Source organism: Salminus brasiliensis, chromosome 2 (assembly GCF_030463535.1).
Source record: "Salminus brasiliensis chromosome 2, fSalBra1.hap2, whole genome shotgun sequence".
NCBI classification, from domain to species: Eukaryota; Metazoa; Chordata; class Actinopteri; order Characiformes; family Bryconidae; genus Salminus; species Salminus brasiliensis.
The window spans coordinates 11,020,520-11,043,972 of NC_132879.1; the positions used below are offsets into that span (position 1 = coordinate 11,020,520).

At 42.3% G+C, this 23,453-nt stretch overlaps 1 protein-coding gene across 1 annotated transcript; it reads left to right on the top strand.

Moving 5' to 3' along the window:
• Positions 1-2,144: 2,144 nt before the first annotated feature.
• scn1bb (sodium channel, voltage-gated, type I, beta b) lies at positions 2,145-21,208 on the top strand. Its single transcript, XM_072674324.1, has 6 exons — positions 2,145-3,507; positions 8,544-8,710; positions 11,251-11,488; positions 15,137-15,278; positions 16,754-16,825; positions 19,916-21,208. Exons 1-5 carry the CDS (start codon positions 3,381-3,383, stop codon positions 16,818-16,820), a joined length of 741 nt encoding a protein of 246 aa, XP_072530425.1. The 5' UTR covers positions 2,145-3,380; the 3' UTR covers positions 16,821-16,825; positions 19,916-21,208.
• Positions 21,209-23,453: the final 2,245 nt, after the last annotated feature.

Genomic DNA, 23,453 nt, shown 5'->3' on the forward strand with positions numbered 1-23,453 from the left:
TATGCAAAAGCCTGGGAACCCCTTGTTATTTTATCTTGGGGGTCCAACCTTAAATAAGAAGAATGGGTATAACACAATAGTTCAACAGCTTAATTGGTTCCCACTTGCTATCCCAACTTGCAAAGGTGCATCTTGATGGTTGCTAAGGTAGCTACGGTCCCTATGGTGTCTCAGGTGGTTGGTAGCAGTGGCAGACTAATTAAAAGGGCACTTACTGCATGATATAAGGCCACACCACCATGCAAAAGGCTGTGATGAGGCACCATGTATGATAAAATAGTCATTATCCTTGATTAACATGAAGATTACATTAATAATCTGTACGACTTCAGGGAAAGCTTGCTGTATTTCCTCCTCACACACAACAGCAGCATGTCAGGGTTATGACCTTAATGTAGGGTTTGACTGTATTAAAAGGACAAGTGTGTCATATTTTAAACTTATTTATCTTAAATAATTATGAAATAATATGTCAACTATAACAATGATATATAAAAAGCAGATAATAAACAATTACATAAATAAGAAAATAAAATCTGATACACGTGACCATCCCTGCACTGCACGAACCTCAACGATACATACAGATTTCTAAGTTACTTGAGTAAAAAAGGCAGGAGTTAAGGGGTTAATAGGTAGTGTGTGCTATATGCTGGGAGCAAAAATCATATATGCTGGGTCTTTTTTCATGCCTTGTTTTTAAACAATTGTTTGGAAAGTCAAATGAACCTTTTTTTCTGGTAACTGTTTGATGGTGCATACCTTCTGGCTCTCTCCTTTTAACTAGGCTGTTATAGTCAGACCTGCTGGAGTCGTCAGACACACTCTGACACTGCTCAGCATTCTCTGCTCTCTATAAAATCCTCTCAGAACTAACTCTCTCTTTTTACCTTCTCAGAGTAAATGGCCACCCGGCCCGACCTGCTGGAAGACTGCCCACTGAGGTCCCCTCTACCTGCATCAAACCAGCTGCCACCTACCGGTCCAACCATCAGGCCCCCCACCCACCACCACCCATGCCAGACCAGCGGCTCACCCTCGTACCACTGCTACCTGACTAATAACCATGTTAAAACCTAAATGGACTCGTAACTATCTGCCACTATTAATATCACCACTATTAACTATCTGCTGTACCTGGTTTGGTATTTTTTATCATTAATGTTTAAATAGTTCTGACCAGAGGAGGACGGGTCGGGTCGGGTCTTGGTTCCTCCCAAGGTTTCGTCCTCCAGCTCTGAGGGAGTTTTTCCATGCCACTGTCGCCGTTGGCTGCTCACTGGGGGTCTTTGATCCTTCATGTCTTTTTCGTTATTTCTTTTTCAGACTCTGGTAAAATTGAGTAAAACATAAATGGCTGGAATAGACTTTAGTTGGGAATGGGAATGTTTACAACTATAACAACTGTGTATCTAATATAATAATCTTATATACAGGACACAGCTGCACAGTGTGTTCTGCATGTACCCAGGGTTTGAGAGGTAAATTCAAAATCTAATCAGAAGTATTTGGCGGGAACCCTAGACTGTCGTCACAGCATCCACTCTGCAGTTTCTTTCTCTCTCCATTGCAAGGGCACCTCATTGTGTTGTCTTGTTGGAAGGGTATCTAAGTGGCATTTTTTTAGAATGTCAAGGTTGTCCTGTTGTGAGGGTCCCTATAGAGCTATGACGCACCTATCTGGGCACTTCAGCATATTTTCCCACCTGTAGAAATACCTATAGAGCACTGCATCCTATTTCTGGAATTCTGGAATTGGTTCTGGAATTGGTTCGTTTTCCAGCTCTGTCTGGGATCTGCTGGATTTTCCTTTGAGACAACAGTGGTTGAGGTTCACGATACCTCAGTTACATGGCTTTTATTGTCCATGTGGTTCTTTCTAGAACCTCTGGTTCTAGTAAAAAAGCTTCTTCACACGCAACGTCTCAGTAAACCAATGGTTCTCTGAAGAACCTGTGACCTAAACTTGGTACTTTGGGGAACCAGAGGTGTCTTTTCTTCTGTAGCATCATGCCAAGGTCAGGCTGTAGAGCTGTCTGTCATTCTAGGACGTGACCGGATTAGCCAATCGTGGCGCGGATGGGCGGGGCTTGCCGGAATACGGGTGTGGGGAAAAGAAGTGGTCGCAGCTCGGGATTTTTACCGCAATGCATCAGACGTAGCCTCTCTCTCTCTCTCTCTCTCTCTCTCTCTCTCTCTCGCGCGCGCGACTCACTTCGACTTTGGGCTCAGGATGGCTGTCCAGCTGGTGAACAGATAGAGCTGCTATTCTTTCCTTCTTTCTTTTCCTTTTTCTTCTCTGGCGTGTAGCGTAGCTGAAACAGGACTGCACTGACCCTGCCAGCAACCACTGGACACTATACCCCCCGTTTCTTTAATCCAGAGGACAAAAAGAGGAGGAGGAGGAGGAGGAGGAGGAGAAGAAGGGCAGAGAGAGGACAGGAGCGCGTGAGCCTTGCTGCCCAGAATAAACACGGTCGTGCGAGGTGCAAAGATGCACAGTAGAAATGCGTTTGCATGTTAAGAGAGTGGGCTAGCAGACTTTGTGCCGGGCGTTTGATTGATTGTAAGCTTAGAGGTGGGGGGGCGTAAAAAGCTGCATGCAGGCCTCGCAGGTGTCCCGGACGCGCGTGACGCCACGTTTATAGAAATCTACCTGTTTTGAGGAGTTTCATTATTATAATAAGGCGTGTTGGAAATAAGGCAGGCTGTGTGTGTGTATGTTTGTGAGTCTTCTGCTTAGATTGCACTCCTGTAGAGCTCAGGACTATCATCAGTCTCAGGTTTTGCCCTTAGAAGTAGTTCATTGATTGCCTGGCTGAAATCTAGCTGTCACAGGCTGCCACTGCACCACTGCAACTCAAAAGCAGTAATAATACAGAGCTGAAAAAGATCCCCTGGTGCAGTTTGCTATGCATGTAGAGCCAAAGAACTGAGGCACTTTGAGCATGTGTTTGAATGGAGCTCTGAGGAATGCTCCTCGGCTTCAGTGTGCATGCGTTTATTTTTAGGCTTCATCCTGCAGAAGCTTCAAAGGATGCCAACTGCTGCTCTGGGCCTTGACGTACTATTTTCGTAAGCTGAAGTCGCACAGTTACTGATAAAGTGGCCTAAAAACCAGAGAAAAGGGTCTTTCACAGATCAGTCGTAGCAGTGCGAGTGGTGGGCTTTGAGAAGATTGTGAAGGGCCACTGTTGTTCGGGTTCCTGTAGGGATACACACTCGTGGTCGCTGTAGGGAACAAAAACACCTAGAGTCTGCTCTCGCTGATGTAACCACAGAGCTGCTGACTCAACCTAAACAGCTACAGAGACTCCTTAGCCAGGCACTGTAATCATTTGCACAAGGAAAACAAGTCCAGAAAGTCAGGCAGTCAAGAAATGACGTCAGCAGCCAGAAAACAGTCCCCTCTACCCACAGCGAGGATGGATCAGATGGTGCATCACTTCCTGTCCGGCATGTCCGCCAGGTGCCTCTTGTTCCTCTGTGTGCTGTTTGCTCTGTGTGGTGAGTCTGCATTTTCTCACAGCAGCGTCTACATGATTACACCACAGGACGGTCTGTCTGTGACTCCCTCACCTTGAACTGCACTCTTAAAGAGCCTGTATTCGATGGGCTTCATGCATCATCTCCTATCTGACTGTTTTCAGACTCCTCTTTATCCCTAGTAAAATTAATCAGGCTGTTTTTGTTACTGTGCCTTTAAGACTGATATATGTAATGAGCTCTGGTTTAATGGACCTAGGGCAGAGCTGAAGTGTGGTAGATGGAATAGATGTATATACAATTACACTGTTTACAAAATATATGGATACACTCTGGGGCAGAATGAGTTACAACATACATCTTTAATAGAAAAAAGAGGATTTGGTGGACCGGTTTGAACTTTTGGTGGAGCATATTATACACAGATGCATTACATTAGCACCACTGACTGGTGACGTGAAAAGCATTGATTATCTACAGTGGTATCTGTTAAAGAGTGGCAGCAGGTGAACAGTCAGTTCCTGAAGGTGATGAAGATGTTAAAAACAGTTAAAATGGGCAAGCGAAAGATTCTGAGCCACTCTGAAAGGGGCCACACTGTGATGGCTAGACGACTGGGTCAGAACATCTCCATAACATCAGGCAGGTCTTGTGGGGTGCTCCCAGTATGCAGTAGGTAGTAAAACCTGCAACAGGGGCACTTAAGGCTCATTGATGCAATCCATGGAGGCCCCACCTCACAACCTACAGGACTGCTAAAGCACCTTGGTGCCAGATACCACAGGACGTCTAAGAGGTCTTGTGGAGTCCATGCCTCGAATGGTGAAATAGGTACTATGGTGCTAATGTTATGGCTGATCGGTATTTACAGCACACTCTTAGCAAGTTGCAACTTAACCAGATGACTGTGGCAGAATTCTGATTGGATATCTGATCAGTTGTCGTGGCAATATTGGGAGGGTTAAATTAGTTGTGTTGATTTCCTGACATTGACTTCCTGGCTACATATTTAGGGTAAGGAAAGTTCTCCCAGATGTTAACTTTCATAGTCCATTCCCCAATCATCCCTGTGTGTGGAGTCACTGTTCTGTTGGAACAACCGTTTGTGTACAGGTTTCCACGTTCTTGCTGATGGTTTGAGGTTCTGCTGAAGAATTCTGAGGTAGTCCTGCTTCGTCATTATTCCATCCACTTGTGCAATGTGCTAGTTCATCTAGCAGTAAAACAGCCCCAGAGCATGGTGCTATTGCCACAATGCTTAACAGTTGGTTCAGTTCTTTACTGTTGTTCCTGAGGCTGAATACTCAAATATCTTTGTCTCTTCTGACCATAAAACTTTCCTTCATAAGGTATTTTCTTCGTTCATATGGTCAACTGTAAACTTTGAGCTTGACTGTGTCTATCAAAAGAGGGGCTTTGTGCGTAGACGGCAGCCTCGCAGTTAAATTCACTTGACTGTAGGCTGTGACACTGGTGTTCCAGCAGCTCTCAATAACTGTACTTACTTACAATTCTTTGAACCATAGCAGGGTAATTTAACAATATTTATTATTTTGTGATCAATTTTGTTGTGCACAGTATTACTGAGAATCTTGTGGATGTTGGCATGCTTAAAGAACACTGACCAACTGCACGTTTCATTACGAAAAGCATAGTTAGTCCTTTATAATTGTACTAAAAGCATGGGATAGTATTTGGATAGAAGTTTAAAATTACCTCTACTGGTACATTTTGTTGGCACGTTAAAATATTGCAATAAATATTGTGTACCGTAAAAATGTCTGTAAGAGACATTCCTGACTTGTGTAAATCTACAATCATTCTTCTTCAATCGGCACTGAGCTCCTTGGACTTTCCCATTGTACTGTGTGCTGGTCAGTTTAATGAATGCTGTCAAATAAGCCCTTTTATAAGAGCACAGAGATGCTACTAGCTGTAGTCCATCATGATCACTAGCAGAAAGTTAACAGGCTTTGGTAGACATTTCTGAACTGCATTATTAATCTGTTTGGGTGTGTGTATAGTTTTCACTTAGTATATATCATTTTTATACTCTGTGTTGGCACAGAAAAGCCAAAAAATAAACTTGTGCTCCAATTTCTTGTTTTTTATCCTATTAAAGATGTATGTTCAAAAAAAACATCACAATTGGACGTTCATGTCTGTAATAAGCTAAAGTTAAAGTAAATTTATGACCATAACTGTATGTAAAACTGTAGTTTTTGTGAAATGACTTTGACCATGTGGAAGGATGAGGGACCACCTACTACAATCAGACATTAATATATATAAGACATTGGTCTTGTTGGCAGATCAAGTCAATTTTTGTGGTTCTCCACCAAAAAAGAAGAGGTAGAACTTTCAGACACGTACAACTAAACCGTAGTATATAAGATTTGCACAAACAGTACCAGTCAAAGGTTTGCAGGCACCTGGTTAAATGTGTTTTGATCATAAAATGATCATAAAAAACATTTAATCCAAATGGTAGGGTGACCATATTTTCAGTTTTCAAAAAAGAGAATGCTGGGGACACACGGGTATCCACTGCAGTTAGGATGTTGTGCCCCCCCGGTCTGAAGTAAGCCTAAGATGTAAATTGATATTAAGGCTAGTCATTGGTTTTGCTAAATGAGTACATGTGGATGTATTAATGTACATTAGTATACTGTAGCTGCATGGTTTGAGAGGTATTTTCAACCATTACACATTCACATTGCCTTAGTCCCACAACTTAGTCTTACCTATTTGACCCCCCCACCCCACCTCGCCATTCTAACTATAGTGGATACCCATGTTCCCCCATTGTCCTCTTTTTTTTAAATAAGAAAATGGTCATTCTAGCAGTCACATTAAATGTTTTTAAGATGGTGATCAGCACACATTCAACCAGATGTGTCCAAACTATTGACCGGTACTGTATACATGATTTTTACAGACTGACAGTGTAGTTGGCTTACTGAGTACCCCAGCAGTACAACTGTCTTAATTTTTGCCTGATAAGAAGAAATTCTGATGTTGTGACCAAAAATTGGCTGCTGTATAACTGATATCAGATAGACTGCATTATATACTCCACTCTCCTGACGCTGCCCCCCCTAATCCTACACACTATTTGATCTCTCGCTTAAAGCTCATTTGCACATCCTGTCTTTGTCAGAAAGCAGTATAGATAGTGTCATTTAAACCCCGCCCCCAGAGCGCCAGGGTGTCTCGAGCTTAATTACATGTAAACTAATCCCTTACCTTGCGCAACCTAAAGACGTCAGTAAAACTGGGTACCGCGAAAACGTTCTAATCCACTTCTGAATAAATAATGATTAAGCTAAAATCTTCATGAAGAGGCTAAATATAGGGTGACAGATCTCTGTGAAATGCAAAGAACATTCTTGGCATCTTGGACAACCCAAAAATACCAAATACCAAAAAGTCATCTCATCTTGATTGAAGCTGTGAAGGAGGATTTCAGCGTTTGCGCCCACATGTTAATGAGGTTTTTAGGCAGGACAGAAATAGCATACCATGCACTGTTCTTTGAGCAATGCCACTTTTGATTCTATAAGGAACCATATTTGTAAAAGAGGGGTGTATGTGTAAGGACCCTTTAAAGGTCTAAAGGACCTACATGTTCTTCACACTCACACATCCCTGTCACAAACACGGTTCTTTATGGAACTGAAAGTGGTACTGCTGTGGAATCGCTCAAAGAACCATCTGAAGCGCCTGTAGTATTTGTAAGAGTCTAGGCTTCCACATGGCATATAATGAAACAGCAAAGTTAGCTGTTTAAAATGGATAGTTCTGATTGTAATATACTCAACATATCAACAGCTATGACCCCCTCATGTACAATTAAATAAAGCCATTGTGCTGTTAATGGGCTGCTATGTTGCTAATGGGCTGTTAGTCTACTGATAGATGAAGTAAATAAACTCCTCTTTGTTTAATCTGAGGAGCTGACCGTTTATGTTCTCGGCAGTTAGAACTAGGCCAATCAGCTTAGCTAAAAGCTAAACAGCTCCTACTTTTATGATCAGCGTTTGACTTTGAACTGAAGTATCGCCTTAGTGTTTGGATTGGGTTAGAACTGCAATATATATAAAACTAAGGAATATATTACTGCGGTGTTGAACCAGCGTTAGACACTGTGGTTTGGTTAGATCTGCCTAAAGTAGTGTTAATCAGAATCAGAAGCAGAAATACTTTATTGATCCCAGGAGGTAAATTGCAGTTGTATTGTTGCAACCGTGTGTGTAGGAGTAAACACTATAAAATAAATTTAGAACAAAGAGAGAAAAAATTGAGAAAAAACTTGAAAAATGTTCATGTATATAAATTATATGAATATAGTAAAGGGGCATATTGGTAATAACTGTGCTAATAAGTATGGTCAAAATGATTGCATTGATTTATTGCACATATTACATTGAATCATGGTACTATTATTATTATTGCACATATGAACAGTATCATTTAAGTATTTCAACTATTTAAACCAAGCTGCATCTCAAATATCTGTGCATGGTTGTAAACATCATACAACAAGAGTTACAAAGTTTTAGCTTCTACAGGACAGATCAGTTTTAGGTCACAATAACAATAAACTTACTGTAGGGTGGCTGATGATGTTAGAGCTGTTTTTAGTTTTTTGAGATTTATTGAAATCAGGGAAGCTTTAAATATTCACAATTTGACAATACAGATGCTCCTCACATCATTGGTATTATATTAGTGAACCTGGTGCTTCAGGTTCCCTCACTAGCTCCAGCTCTGAAGCTGCTTTGCTGGTTCTGGAAGCTAGAAGACTTAAAAACCGTTAATCTAATCCATTCTATACTGGGAAACATTTGGCACTTCAGTGGTTATTATCATTCAAAAAAGCTGAATGTAATCTTATAACCCACCTGGGACTCTTTTACAGTTCGGTTTCCTCTACAAAGGTCATTTTTAAACTGGAAACTGGACTTTTTGATGACGTTGAAACATTGGTGTTTTATTTAGTTTTGTTTAAAATGTGTGTCTCCTGATGTACCTGTCTGTCTCTGTGTGTGCTGCAGTGTCTTTGGGTGATGGGGCGTGTGCCGAGGTGGACTCAGACACGGAGGCCGTGGCCGGTCAGGACTTTAAACTGGGCTGCATCTCCTGTAAAATGAGAGGAGAGGTGGAGGCCTCAGCTACAGCCGACTGGTACTTCAGAGCCAGAGGAGAGATTGACTTTGCACATGTGAGTTATCTGTGTGTGTGAGTGTATGTATCTCTATGTTTTTAGGGGGGATCAATAAAAATGGTCCAAAATTACTGTGAAAGTTAATCTCCATTAAGAGTTAATGATGATTGTGGGGTTTTGTGTTCATTTATACATTCAGTACTTGGTTGGGGCTCCTTCACTACAAATTACTGCATCAATGCGGCATGGCATGGAGGCAATCAGCTTGTGGCGGTGCTGAGATGGTATTGAAGCCCAGGTTGCTTTGATAATGGCCTTCAGCTCATCTGTTTTGCTGGGTCAGGTGTTTCTCATCTTCCTCCTGACAATACCCTATAAATTATCTATGGGGATCGGGTCTGGAGAGTTGCCTGGCCAATCCAGCACAGTAATATCATGGTCAGCAAACCATTTGGCATTGTGGGCAAATTTCCTTTCCTTCTGGAAAAGGAAATCAGCATCTCCATAAAGCTTGTCAGCAGTGCTCTAAAATCTCCTGGTAGACGGCTGAGTTGACTTTGGACACAGTGGACCAACACCAGCAGATGACAAGGCACCCAGAGCATCGCAGACTGCAAAAAGAAAATTACACTGGACCTTAGACATCTTGGATTCTGTGCCTCTTCATGCTTTCTCCAGACTTTATTCCAAATGAAATGCAGAATTTACTTTCATCTGAAAAGAGGACTTTGGAGCACTGAGCAACAGTCCAGTTTTTTTTCTTCTCTCTGCCAGGGTAGACGCTTCTGACATTGCCTCTGGTTCAGGAGTGGCTTGATATTAGGAAATTGCCTTTTCTTGACAATCCTCTTAAGGCTGCAGTCATCCCAGTTGCTCGTGCACCTTTTCCTACAACATTTTCCCCTTCCAGACAACCTTCCATTAATAAGCTTTGATACAGCACTCTGTGAACAACCACCCATTTTAGCAGTGACCTTGTGAAGGTTGATGATCATTTTCAGGACAACTATCAAGTCAGTAGTCTTTACCATAATTGTGGTTGTGTGTGCTGAACTAGACAGAGATACACAGTATATTTACTGTTTGAATAGTAATTTACTCAGACTGTTTTTTTTTAAACATACTGATCCAAAACATTAAGACAACTCATAACTAAACAGTCGACAGACGTGTTGAATGTGGAGAAATGGGCACTGTGAAGACCTGAGACACTTTGACAAGATCCAAGTCATTATGACCATGTGACTGGGTTGGAGCATCTCCAAAACGACAAGGCTTGTGGGAGGCAAAAGTGGTCCGGGGAGGGATAAAACGACAAACCAGCCTCAGGGTGTCGGACAGTCAAGGCTCATCCTTGTGTAGGGGCAATGAAGACTATGTCATCTGGCCTGAACTGAGGTCTCATGATTGTTTAATGTTAGTTATGGGACAAATACCTCACAACACACAGTGCAGCGCCCCCTGCTGTATTACGCTGCATAGCTGCAGAACAGTCAGAGTGCCCATGCTCACCCCTATCCAGCTTCAAAGGTGTCTCCAGTCGGTGCGTTTGGACTGGAAGGAATGGATAAAGGTCTCCTGGTCTGAAGTCCTTCTTTTACATCTTCTGAGTAGTTGAGTAAATGTGCATCATTTATATTTACATTTAAGGCATTTAGCAGACGCTCTTCTCCAGAGTGACTTACAAAAGTGCTTTGTTATTTACCCAAGAAAATCCTCAGCTAGTTTGAATAGACTAATAATTCAAAGATACCTCTAAGCTTTAGACACTACTAAACACAAGTCAGTAAGGAGAGCACTCTACTATTCGCCCAAGTACATGGGTCTTCAGTCTGGGTCAGGACTCTGCCGTTCGGACACCCAGGGGAAGTTCGTTCCACCACTTCGGTGCAGGACAGAAAAGAGCCTGGACGCTTGTCTTCCGTGGATTTTGAGGGATGGCGGGTCGAGCCGAGTCGTACTTGAAGCTGGAAGGGCTCTTGGTTCGGATTGGCTTTTTGACTATTGCCATCAAGTACGGGGAGGCTGGTCCGTTCTGGGCTTTGTAGGCCAGCGCCAAGGTTCTGAATCTGATGCTGGCAGCAGCTACAGGAAGCCAGTGAAGAGAGAACACAGCAGTGGAGTGACATGGCTGAATTTAGGGACATTGAAGACGACCCGTGCCGCTGCATTCTGGAAGAGTTGCAGGGGCCTGATGGTGCGTAAAGAGAGACCAGCCAGAAGCGAGTTGCAGTAGTCAAGTCTTGAAGTGACGAGAGACTGAACGAGCACCTGGGTGGCCTCTCTAGAGAGGAAGGGTCGAATTCTCCGGATGTGGGTCTTATTTGTGTGGAACATAAGACCCGTTGTAGATCCGTTTTGCAACTGATTTAAAAGATCTGTTTAAATATATTGGTGCTAGATACCACAGGACACCTTCAGAAATCTTGGAGAGTTCAGATGACCATCAGCATATTAGGCAGATGGTCTTAGTTTGGCTCATTGGTGTATACGTACACATTCGATACATCTGTGTGTTTATATGAACATATACCTCTATACCTGTGAACTGGTAAAAAAAACTGAATGCTGCTCTGATGTTGTCACTGCATGCACAGATCTACTCCTATGATGGTGTGCTGTCTACCATAATAGACGAGCGCTTTGAGGGTCGTGTGAACTGGACCGGCAGCAGAATGACCTCTGACCTGCAGGACGCTTCCGTCTACCTCCTGAATGTTACCTTTAATGACTCTGGGGTCTATCGATGCTTCTTCAGTCGAACCCTCTCCTACGAGTACTATGAGTACCAGACCACAGCAAGCAAGGAGGTTCACCTTACTGTTGTGCCCAAAGGTACAGTACTGTATGTTATAACTACATTAGTCAGCTCAATTCATACTAAATTAAAACTGGACTAAAATTATGTTCTTTTATAGCAACAGCAGAAGGCCTGTTTAACTAAGCAGGCAATTGTAGCAGTGTGTTATAAGTGAGCTGGACTATTATTGATTTTTCTGTAGTAATCATTTGACACCTCATTGATGTTGTATTGTCTTGATATGTAATGAACATAGTACAAGCAAACAAAACAAAACAAAAACCCAGAATTCATAGATTTTTGTGTTGTTAGCGTTGTTAGTTGTGTCGTTTAAAACAAGAAAACCCAGGAGAAAAAACAGCACATCCAAAAAGAATAAAAGCCTTTAAAATCTTTTATAAAACAATCAAAACATGGTGGCTCACAGAAAGTGCTATTTTACACACAAATATGTTTTACTGTGTGTAGTGTGTAACGTACTGTTATGCAGCAGAACTCAAAGGACAAATTTGCAGCCAGTCCTTTTAGCTTTTAATATTGTAATAATAATTTAGTAACACCCAAAAATGTCATAAAATTGCCTAATGATAAAAAAAAATATTAATTAGTATAATGCAATGTAATAAAAAAATTATGTACCACATTATTACTTTACTTCAATGCTAAATAATAATGTGTTATTATAATTTAAAATAGAATAATTCATAAATTATTGGGGAATTATTGTGATATTACGTGCTTCAATGGACACTAGAAAGGGCATTTGAAAGAGGTTATATGAATCTTTTATGTCAAACCTAAAAACAATGAAAAAAAAATGGATTTGTCAATTCCAGTGCTGTTCTGAGAGCTTTCTTCAAAGACTGAAGGATGAAACGTACGTGATGCCGAGCAGAAATGTGTTTTTGGGATAATGATTCTACTGTTCTAGTTCTTTAGTGGTTTCGGACCCACAAAGTAAAAGACATCCTAAAAAAGGATTTTCTCCTGGGGACATTGAATGTAGACTGTCTGCCCATTTTTGTATCATATTAACATCTAATTATAACTAAGGAGCTGTGAGCGGTTCCAGACATTCATTCCTTCCTCGGTGTGACTGCATAACCTTCATAACATTCTCAGTGTAGTTAATGAATAATGTATAATTCATGTATAAGAGGAAATGAACCTGGCAGCAAGGCACACTCCGTGATGTTTAAATACGGTACAATTCAATGTCCACGAGACTCCATAAAACTCCAGCACAGTCTCAGGATTAGCTCAGAGAAAATGTACATGGTGCAATTTTACGGTACAGTAGCTTCAAACCGCATTGAGCTGTTAAGTAATGTCAAACAGACTTTCTTAAGTGCCTTGGAGAAGTATTCAACCCTCTTAAAAGCCATCAGATTCCTCTGAATTATAAATGACATTGATATTTTGTGCTGTCTATTTATTTTAAAAGGCCGTTCGCCTAAGTTTTCAACCCCAGTTCTCAGGAAGCTCCAGGTGTACACCGATGAAAGATATTGACATAATGAGAACACGACTGGCTTACAATTATATGAATTATGTAGGTCATTAATAAAGTTCACCTTCTCAGGACAAAATAATAATTCAGGGACCACTGAACACACTGAGAGTACCACTAGAAATTAGAGTTATGGACATGTATCAGGCTAAAAAATAACACAGGTATCCCAGTAAGAACTACTGGATCAACTGTGAGGAGATGGAAGCTGCACCCAACCACTCAGACACTGCCTGGACAAGGCCGTCTGCCCCTCAGTCTGCTACAAAACTACAAGCTTAGAGAAACTTGACTTTTCAGGAGGACAGTGGTGCCAAACGCAAGGAGTAGGAGTGTTCCTAAGGATTATTTAGTCAGGATAATGATCTCAAGATAACCATAACTGATATCTTTAGGTATATATGTATTAAAAAATACCTTCTGCTTGGGACATCACCTCAGATTTTATTTTCTTAAATCTCGAGATCTCAGGATAATGTTCACTGGATAATTATCATTATTGTTGTGATAATTACCTTGAGATCTCTACATAGATCTCAAGATCATTACGTGGCTGCAGCTTCTTTTGTCTAAAACCAACACCGTGGATATATTTGAATAAGCCTTCCTCCAGAACAGTCTGTTGCATTTTACAGCATGTTTCAAATTGGACTCTGATATAACAGTGTCTGTTGGTGAGCACTGAAACAATGCCTTTAACTGACTTCAAATCATGTGCTATACAGTGTTATTCCAGCACCCCTTAACAATGAACAGCGAGTGTTTGGAGAGATACACTATATGGACAAAAGTATTGGGACACCTGCTCATTTAAAAAAAAAGTTTATCCTGCTTTTGGAGGATTCAGTAACAACAGCGTTAGTGGGGTCAGGATGTTGGATGATCACCACCCCATCTCATCCCCAACTCCCCAACTCTTCCCTAAAGTATTAGATGGAGCACCACCATCATTCCAGAGAACACAGTTCCACTGCTCCACAGCTCAATGCTGGGGGGCTTTATACCCCTCTAGCCCACACCTTGCATTAGTCATGGAGCCAGTAGATTCATGTTTATCTGCTCCAGAGAGTCCTATTGCATTGGCAGTACTACTCTACATGGACTAGACAAGCTGTGTGAGAGCATCTGTACAACTGTGTCAGCAATTAAAGTAACTAAAGTAATGCATTCTTTAGAAGAGGTGTCCACAAACATTTGTGTAACACTGTACACGTGTACTCTAATAGTGAATGGTGTATTAATGCCATCTACAGGGCAGAGTGGGAAATGCGGTTAAGTTGAGCCTATACTATATTTCAAGATCATTATCAGAAATAAATCTCAGGTCATTTCACAGGCAGAAGGTTGTCTTCCCTATTATAGGAAAAACTAACGGAAAATTTTCCTTTTGAGGGTGCCATACTTACAACTGGAGTCCATTTACAACCCTGTTACTGTACCTCTGAATAAAACATGCTGACTTGATGAGCTCTGCTCTGATTGCCAGCATTGCTCAGCATTGCACAGCTAGCACAGCTTTGTTTCCAACATTGTAACAAGCACATTACAGTTATGTTTATGAAGAGGAAAATGCTGCTATCCTGTCTTGTGGTGTGCGGTTAGCTAGCTGAAGAGAGGTAAATCTGGCTGGCTAGGGTTAGCTTTTAGCCAAGCACATATGCTTCCCGCTTTTCCAGCTCTCTCTTCATCGCTAGCTGCTTTGGAGCTCTCTTTCTGTGGACGGTGGCGCAGGAAAAGCCGCAATCATGAGGCTTGGTTATGCAGACACCAGTATTCCCTTAAGTAGCAGAGTCTGGTGATGACGAGCTGCTCGCTAGTGCCAACAGCACCATATAGTGCCAGCTGTTTTTTTCTAATATGGGCTGGGTGTCTGTAAATATACCTAGTCAAGACTGTGATGTAACAGTTTGGGGGTTTTGGAATTGGCCCGTTTCCTTTTCATTTAAGAGACACTAGATAAGTACAGTTTTCCGTTCTGGAGCACCTTTAAGATACAGGAACATGGAAAACGTAATTCCCTATATTAAATTTGACCTCATCTTGCTGTAGTGTCCATTCTGACACCATAGCCGTTATACTAGCCGAAGGTTTGTTGGACTGATATTCACTTACTAATTCTAAATGACACGGCATACGCACTGTAATTCTCTCTCTGTCTCTCCCTCCCTCTCAGCGACACGCGGCACAGCCTCCATCGTTTCAGAGGTAATGATGTACGTGTCGATCATCGGGCTGCAGCTGTGGCTGCTGGTGGAGATGATTTACTGCTACAGAAAGATCTCTGCGGCTGGGGATGAGGCGCTCAGAGCCAGCGCGTCAGTAACTCACTGACCTTCTCTCATTACAACAAATCATCCACTCCACCCACTAGTGATGCATTTACTCTGAACACGCTCTTCTGTTCTGCCATCTTCACTCAGTATAATGTGTGAGCTGTTGAAATCTAATGATCCTTCCACTCACTGGCCACTTTATTAGAAACATCTACATTGTGCCTCCACTCACTGGCCACTTTATTAGAAACCCCTACATTGTGCCTCCACTCACTGGCCACTTTATTAGAAACCCCTACATTGTGCCTCCACTCACTGGCCACTTTATTAGAAACACCTACATTGTGCCTCCACTCACTGACCACTTTATTAGAAACCCTTACATTGTGCTTCCTCTCACTGGCCACTTTATTAGAAACCCCTACCTTCTATTTCCACTCACTGGCCACTTTATTAGAAACACATACATTGTGCTTCAACTCACTGGCCACTTTATTAGAACCCCCTACCCCATGCTTCCACTCACTGGCCACTTTATTAGAAACACCTACATTGTGCCTCCACTCACTGGCCACTTTATTAGAAACCCCTACATTGTGCCTCCACTCACTGGCCACTTTATTAGAAACCCTTACATTGTGCTTCCTCTCACTGGCCACTTTATTAGAAACCCCTACCTTCTATTTCCACTCACTGGCCACTTTATTAGAACCCCCTACCCCATGCTTCCACTCATTGGCCACTTTATTAGAAACACCTACTTAGTGCTTCCACTCACTGGCCACTTTATTAGAAACACCTACATTGTGCCTCCACTCACTGGCCACTTTATTAGAAACCCCTACCCCATGTTTCCACTCAATGGCCACTTTATCAGAAATACCTACTTAGTGCTTTCACTCACTGGCCACTTTATTAGAAACCCTTACATTGTGCTTTCTCTCACTGGCCACTTTATTAGAAACACATACATTGTGCTTCCACTCACTGGCCACTTTATTAGAAACCCCTACCCTTTATTTCCACTCACTGGCCACTTTATTAGAACCCCCTACCCCATGCTTCCACTCACTGGCCACTTTATTAGAAACACCTACATTGTGCCTCCACTCACTGGCCACTTTATTAGAAACCCTTACCCCATGCTTCCACTCACTGGCCACTTTGTTAGAAACACCTGCTTTGTGCTTCCACTCACTGGCCACTTTATTAGAAACACCTACTTAGTGCTTCCACTCACTGGCCACTTTATTAGAAACCCTTACATTGTGCTTCCTCTCACTGGCCACTTTATTAGAAACACCTACATTGTGCTTCCTCTCACTGGCCACTTTATTAGAAACACCTACATTGTGCTTCCACTCACTGGCCACTTTATCAGAAACACCTGAATTGCACTTTCACTCTCTGATCTGTACTGAGTAAAAGAGTCATTTAAACACACCTTTAGTGTGGGCTACTGGTTTTCAACTTGTAAATCCTGTTCTCTGTGTGTGTGTGTGTGTGTGTGTTTGCAGGGCGGAGTATTTAGCAATAGCGTCGGAGAGTAAAGATAACTGCGCAGGCGTGCAGGTGGCTGAATAACAGAGGTGGGTTTACAGCACTGGGGCTCAAATATGATGATGGAGCATCACACCACTGTACAGTTCAGTGTTTCCTATTGTGGCCTGATGTGGGGCTGTGTTCTGTAAAACACTGGACTGTGTGGTGTAGGATTTGCAGTATACAGCAGGGGTATTTAGTATCAATGCTGCTATGAATGCTACTATTGCCTACAGTATAGTCTACGCCCCGGTCAAAAGTTTTGGAACACTGTGTTTTTTACAATAGTGTATTAGTAGTGGTGCATGATCCAGGCAGGCCTGCTTTTCTTATGTTTCCATCTTAATGACGACCTCTTTACTGCCACTCTAGTCAAACCTGAAGCTCTGTGCTCCATGAGTTACCAGGTGGTGTCATGTGCTGCGGTGTCTCAGAAACCTTTGATGCTGTTTATCAGACCTCTTTTAGTTTTCAAAAGGCTTCTGAAGGTGTAGGAAACTGGACTCACCACACTCTGACTGTATCTGGAATTCCTCTAAAGCTCCACTTTTAAGAGTTAGAGTGCTCCATCTGTCTTTCTTTGTTAAGTGTCTTTTCTAGACACTGAGAACAGTCCAGACGTGATCAAGGGTCTGTCATTTGCAATATACTTGCAATTAATTTTTAAAGCTTTATTTACTTTTATTTCTATAGATCAGCTGTAAGTTGTTAACCAAGGATTCATTTCCTAAAAGGCCTTTTATTTAACAGTTTACAATTTTTTTCTGGGTGTTCCCGGTTTACTTTTGTGGCATTTAAGGTGCTTAAATGTCAATAAAAACTGGAAAAATGGGTGTTCTAAAACTTTTGATCAGTAGTATATGTAATTAAATTAATTCCATGGTTACTAATTTGGCTAGATTTCACATTATTGCATATACGTTACATTCTGCACTCAGATAGTTCTGTTTAACTTGATGCAAATGAAAGAAAGAAAGTTCATGTTCTACTGAGCCTCACATGAGCATGCTGTCCCTAAAGCACACCCCCAAATACTAAGAAATTCTGAAATTCAATCATTTCTATAATTATGTCACACAGTAATATACAGATCTGTATATTTGTGCTGTGATGCCTTATGGCACTGAACAGAGTTGTGGACCAAAGGTATGTGTAGTTGAAGGGGAGGGGAGGGAGAGGGGGAGGGTGTTCCATTTAACATGTGAGGTGTCCACACATGGTTAATGAGGCCCACAGCTCTGGCGAAATGCTGTTGGCATATCTATTGAGTTGGCTTTGATTGTCCTGAGCCTGAGAAAGTGGGCAGAGAGGTGATGTCCAGGGTGAGAGGGGGGGGGGCAGCTATCATCATGCCAGCGCTCTAAGTGATCCTGCTGTTGGAGCTGTTCTGAAGTGTCAGCAGATTATAACTGAGGATCCTCTCTGCTGTCATGATGATGAGGCGGAGTTCGTCTTGTACTTGTAAGCTGGGCGATCCAAATCAAATGGTTATACATTAGGTGAGGAAGCAGCCACCTAGAAGTCTGGATTAAAAATGTACTTTTGTCTGTTTTCCAGTTTCAATGCAAAATGAAAGAGCTAAAGACTGTCTAGGAATGTCTCGGCTGGTCTTGGCTGACTGCATGTGTATGTGGTATGAGGGCAGCTGCCAAACTATTGCCAAACGTGGCTTTGCTGTTTGAGTATCTGCTATATTTGTGGGAAGGGAAAACTGTGTACATTAGAATTTATTTATGAGACACCTTAAAGCAGCAGTATGTAGCCAAAACCGTATTCACCGTACAATAATAGTAATATAATATTATTACATACAGTAATAGAATCAGAATCATGTTGATGCTCCACTGACAGTAATATGGAGCATGTCATTTTGGTGGGGTTTCACTTGACCTCTAAGCGGGACCTGTAATATTACTGTACTGCCTCAGTCCACATGCTTCTTTCACTTCAGATTCTGTATCTTTTAGCTTGTCAACAAATGCATGTGTACAGCTGTCCAGGAGGGAGTCTGAAAAGTAAATTGCACTCCCAAACTGTAGGGGGAGTCCAGGAGCCAAAAGTACCAATTCTCATATTGTGCTGCTTTAAGAACCTTAAGGGTTGGTCCTCGGTAGGACTGTCCTATAAAATCTCCTTCTTAGTAGCCTATTGGTCACACAAATGGAACAGTCCAACCAGGCCACGTAGTGACGCCACGGGAAAGAACCTGCCTCTTGTAATTGCGTCACGAAACGTGTGTGCTTTTTCATTTAATCACGAAACTGAATCATAATTAATTAATTAGTTAATTGATTAACAAATTTAATTCATACATTTCTATCATTTTCAAGGTGCTGTTTTTTCCGTTTTTCCCCATGTTATATGTGCACAGAGAAATGTGGGTAATGAGGGCCAGGAAAGATACATCAGTAACGTCCTCCACGTTGCTCTGAAGGAAGGCTGCATTTCTAGGCTGTATATGAAGGGTCCTTCACTTTGGAGCAGCCTTCTATGATGGAGCGGTCAAGTCATGTCCTCTAATAAAAATAAATGTTGGCTGGACGTTCTTGTGAGCGTTGCCTGAGAAAGGCGAGCGATCGCCTGTCATCTCCACCTCATAGCGGCTGCTTCAGAATCGGTTGTTATGGAGGCCGAGATGGACAGTGGGAATCAGAGTCAGGGTCAGAACCGAACTGAGGTCAGCTCTGCTCTCACTGGCCGGCTGTCAAAAAGGCCTGGACCAGCTCTCACAGCTGCCAGCAGTAATTCCATCACTAGCTGTCATACTGTCATCTGCATTAGGATGCAAGAGAGACACTGCTTTGAGTCAGAGCAGCTGGCTGGTGTCAGTGTGGAAGGCCTGTGGACAGGAAAGAGTCAGTTTGCCAGTTTTTGAGTGTGAGTTACGTATAGAACAAACATGTATAATTTAGTCTGAGTTTATCTTTGCACTATATATATTATACATCACTGAGCAGAAACATTAAGACAGGCTGGTTAAATAGGCACCAAAACACAGACCTCCTACACGAAGGGCTACAAAAGAGCAGTAACCTGAACTCGGTCTTGTTCCTCAGACCCTTCCTGAACAGTGAATCCCCCTTTGACATGGAAATGTACTGTTATTCGTTGATGTGTGTTTTTATTCTGTTTTACAGGTTTTTCATGCTCTGACCATACGTGTGGCCACAGACCGGACTTCTACGTCTTCCTCACACCATCACACAAATGTTCAGAAGTTCTCCATTTTTGTACTGCCTACTTCTTACCCAATACAGGACTGGCACAGAAAAACGAAGCCCCCAAAGCCCTGTCCTGTAGCACCCCTGCCGCCACTGGTCCTACATTTGGCTTAACTGACGGGATGAAGAGTGTGTTTGAGCACGAAAAAGCACAGGCATGTGCTGTGCAGCAGCGCTGCTGGATGGAGGATTGGTAAAATATGAAGGACTTGTAATAAGGCAAAGACTTCCAGTTTGCATGAACCGTTACAGCATGACTTCAGCATCCCTAACCATGTATACGCTATACCTCATATATATATACACACACACACACACACACATATATATATATATATATATATATAGGCTTTGTTATGGAAACTGACTGAAACTGACATGCTTTCCCTACCTACTGTATGTACTTGTGCATATAGGAAAAAAGCAAATATTGCAATACTCTGACTTTGCACTAGAGGTCAGTCAGGAGCAGTGAAATCTGCATAGTCTTGCTCACTTTTCAGGGCTATATATAAATATATATACACACACACCATGGTAGTCTGTGTGCCAAACACCATGCAGTGCTATGGGTGCATGTGCTAGCAGCAAATGCTACATTGATATGCTGGGAGAACAGAGCGGTTCTCTTCCTGTCATTCAATGCTGGAGCTTCTCGAACACGTACTGAAGCTTGAACCTGCACAAGTTCAGCCCATTGACACCCATAAACCCTTTCTTTTTACAAGCTTTAGTTCAAACTCTGCAGCAGCTGCTGTCAGTCTGCAAGTGAAATCTGCCATTTCCATGGGGCTATGTGTGCTTACTTGTCCAATCAAGTAAGTGCCTGTAAGTTTAGACATGCTAATGGCTAGGAAATGTTGATTAGCGAATGTAATAACTCACTGGGAACCAGCACTGAATGGTTATGCTCAGCGGTAGATTACCTCCCGCTAAAATGCAATATGAGCAAAATAGTCCTAGGACTGTCTTAGAGCCCAAGTTTCTGCACTTTAGTCTCTTAAGTGAATGCATGATCAATCAGCAACTAAGCAATGCAAATATGTCTTATATCTTGTAACCTGTTTCTGCTACATCGTCACAACACTCGCTGCTTGACTCATTTTTAGGACAAAAAAGATAAGGAATCAAAGTGAACAGCAACATATAAACTGTGAAGGAGATACTATTTAGAAAGAGGATTTATGTCAATTAAATAACTATATCACAGCTTTTGGTGTATTTTCTTTCAATGTTTCCACATTATTTCCAGATTCATTTTTAAATCTGTTACAAAGAAGAAATGAAAAATAAAAAGAATGAAATGATTCCTCATAATTGTTGCCATAAACTGTATAATTATGTTTTTAAAGGGCTCATATTATGAAAAACAACCCAATTGAAACTCAATTGATGATGTGATGTCACAAAAACCAGCACCAACACATTTACATACTGTATATTGACCTATGCAGCATACAGCAGTTAAGCCCTGCCCACTAATGCTAAATGCAAAGGTATTTCAGACCACCAGAAGGCTCAATACAAGGGTAGCCAATCAGAATAGAGGTTACATTTACATAAACTATATGTCCAAATGTTTGTGGACAACCCTTATATGTAATGAATTCAGTAGCATTCAGCTACTTTAATTTGCATCAATTGCTGACACATTGGTGCAAATGCACATACACACACAGCTTGTTTAGCCACTGTAAAAAAGTATTGCCAATAGACCATGCCAGGCGTGGGCTAGAGGGGGAATATGAGCTGTAGGCCAGTGGATGATGGATGGTGCTCCATCCAGTACTTTTTTAATACCCTTGATTTTGGAGGAAACTATGACAGAGCAGGTGTCCCAATACTTATGTCCCTATAATGTACTTTCAAAGATCGCTGTGTAAAGGCATGCTTGTTGGTGCCAGCGGAATTAGACCCTTCAGTAGACAAAAGGACTCTGGTGAGTCTGGTGTGTACATCATTAACCCTATTAGGATTGAGGAACCTGCTCTTCTTAAGGCAAATCTGCAGATTCAATCTACGGTTGGTAACATCACAGTCACAAAGGCCATGTATCAGTTCCAGTAACCACTTAAACTCTTGACTGCCCACCCAGCACCTGGAGGGCACCAATGAGTTGGCAAGTGCTTGGAAAGCACCATCAAGGTCTGATTAGGGTCTCTCTACCTACTACTGACACCAACTTACAAAGACGATGTGTACGCAAGGCAGCCAAAATTGTAGCTCACCCCTCTGACGGACTTTTTCACCCTCCTGCTATCTGGCCAAAGGGTCTGAAGGCGGTCAGATAGCACACACTGCTGCCCTCCAGCATCCACCTGACCTAATCTAGACTCCTCTCTCTCGTGCCACATACACCACTTAGCCATCACTGCACACCTGCACTGCTGCTACAAGTGGTCCATTGGTGCACTTCTTTCCCCTCTTCAACTCTGACCTGGACCTTCTCCTGCTGACCAGACCTGAGAGTGCTCTGTCCTCCCACGTTGTCTATGTCCCAAGCCGCCTCGGCCGTCTCTCCTCCTTGCTACTGTGCACCACACCACCGACAACAACACGACACCTGACACCATGCGCCCTAAAATGATATCCCCACCACCTCCTGAGGGTAGGTTCTGCTAATAAGCAGCACAGGTGCCAGTCGTTGATATATACACTAATTAGCCATAACATTAGTACCACTACGTCATTATCTGTCAATGGGTGGATATAATAAGCAGCAAGTGAGGGTCAGAACCTCTCCAAAACATCAGGCAGGGTTTTCTAGTATGCAGTGGTCAGTATCTACAGGTCATGGGCACCTAAGGCACCATGATGTAATCCATGGAGGCTCCATCTCACAACTTACAGGACTGCTGCTGAGGTTTTTGTGCCAGATATCACAGGACACCTTCAGAGGTCTAGTGGAGTCCATGCTGAATGCTCAGAACTGCTGTGGGAGCACAACGGGGACCTCGTCCTTATTTTAATTATTTTCTTAATTAGAAAAGAAGGGGCGAATAGTGAATTACATGTGAGGTGTCCACTGTGGTTAAGGAGCTCTACAGCTCTGGGGAAAGCTGTTAGCATGTCCAGTTGTTCTGGCTTTGATGGTCCTGAGCTTAAGGAAATGGTTGGAGGGTCATTAAAAATGTCAAAATGTGAGATTTTTTTTCAAGCTGCCCCCTTGTATTTGTAGGTGTTTCTGATAAAATGGCCAATTGCCAGACACAAACTGTCCCTCTCTTACTCCATTATTCACTCTCTTACTCTCTCGCTCCCTCATTCACTTTCCCTTACTATCACTCTTTAACTAGTCCTTCTTCACTCTCTCTCCCTACACCTTCACTCTCCCCTCCTCCCTCCTTGACTCTTTCCCTTACATACACTCTCTCCTCTCTCCCTTCACTCTTATTCACTTTCTCCCTCCCTCTTTTACTCTCTCTCTACTCTCCCTCCCTCTTTTACTCTCTCT

What these genes read in the sequence shown, in the direction of transcription:
- scn1bb (XM_072674324.1), top strand. Translation starts at nt 3,381, where the DNA reads ATGACGTCAGCAGCCAGAAAACAGTCCCCTCTACCCACAGCGAGGATG. An exon ending in GAGAGATTGACTTTGCACAT is followed by an intron (nt 8,711 to 11,250) that starts GTGAGTTATCTG and finishes CTGCATGCACAG; the next exon opens with ATCTACTCCTATGATGGTGT. An exon ending in GAGGCGCTCAGAGCCAGCGC is followed by an intron (nt 15,279 to 16,753) that starts GTCAGTAACTCA and finishes GTGTGTTTGCAG; the next exon opens with GGCGGAGTATTTAGCAATAG.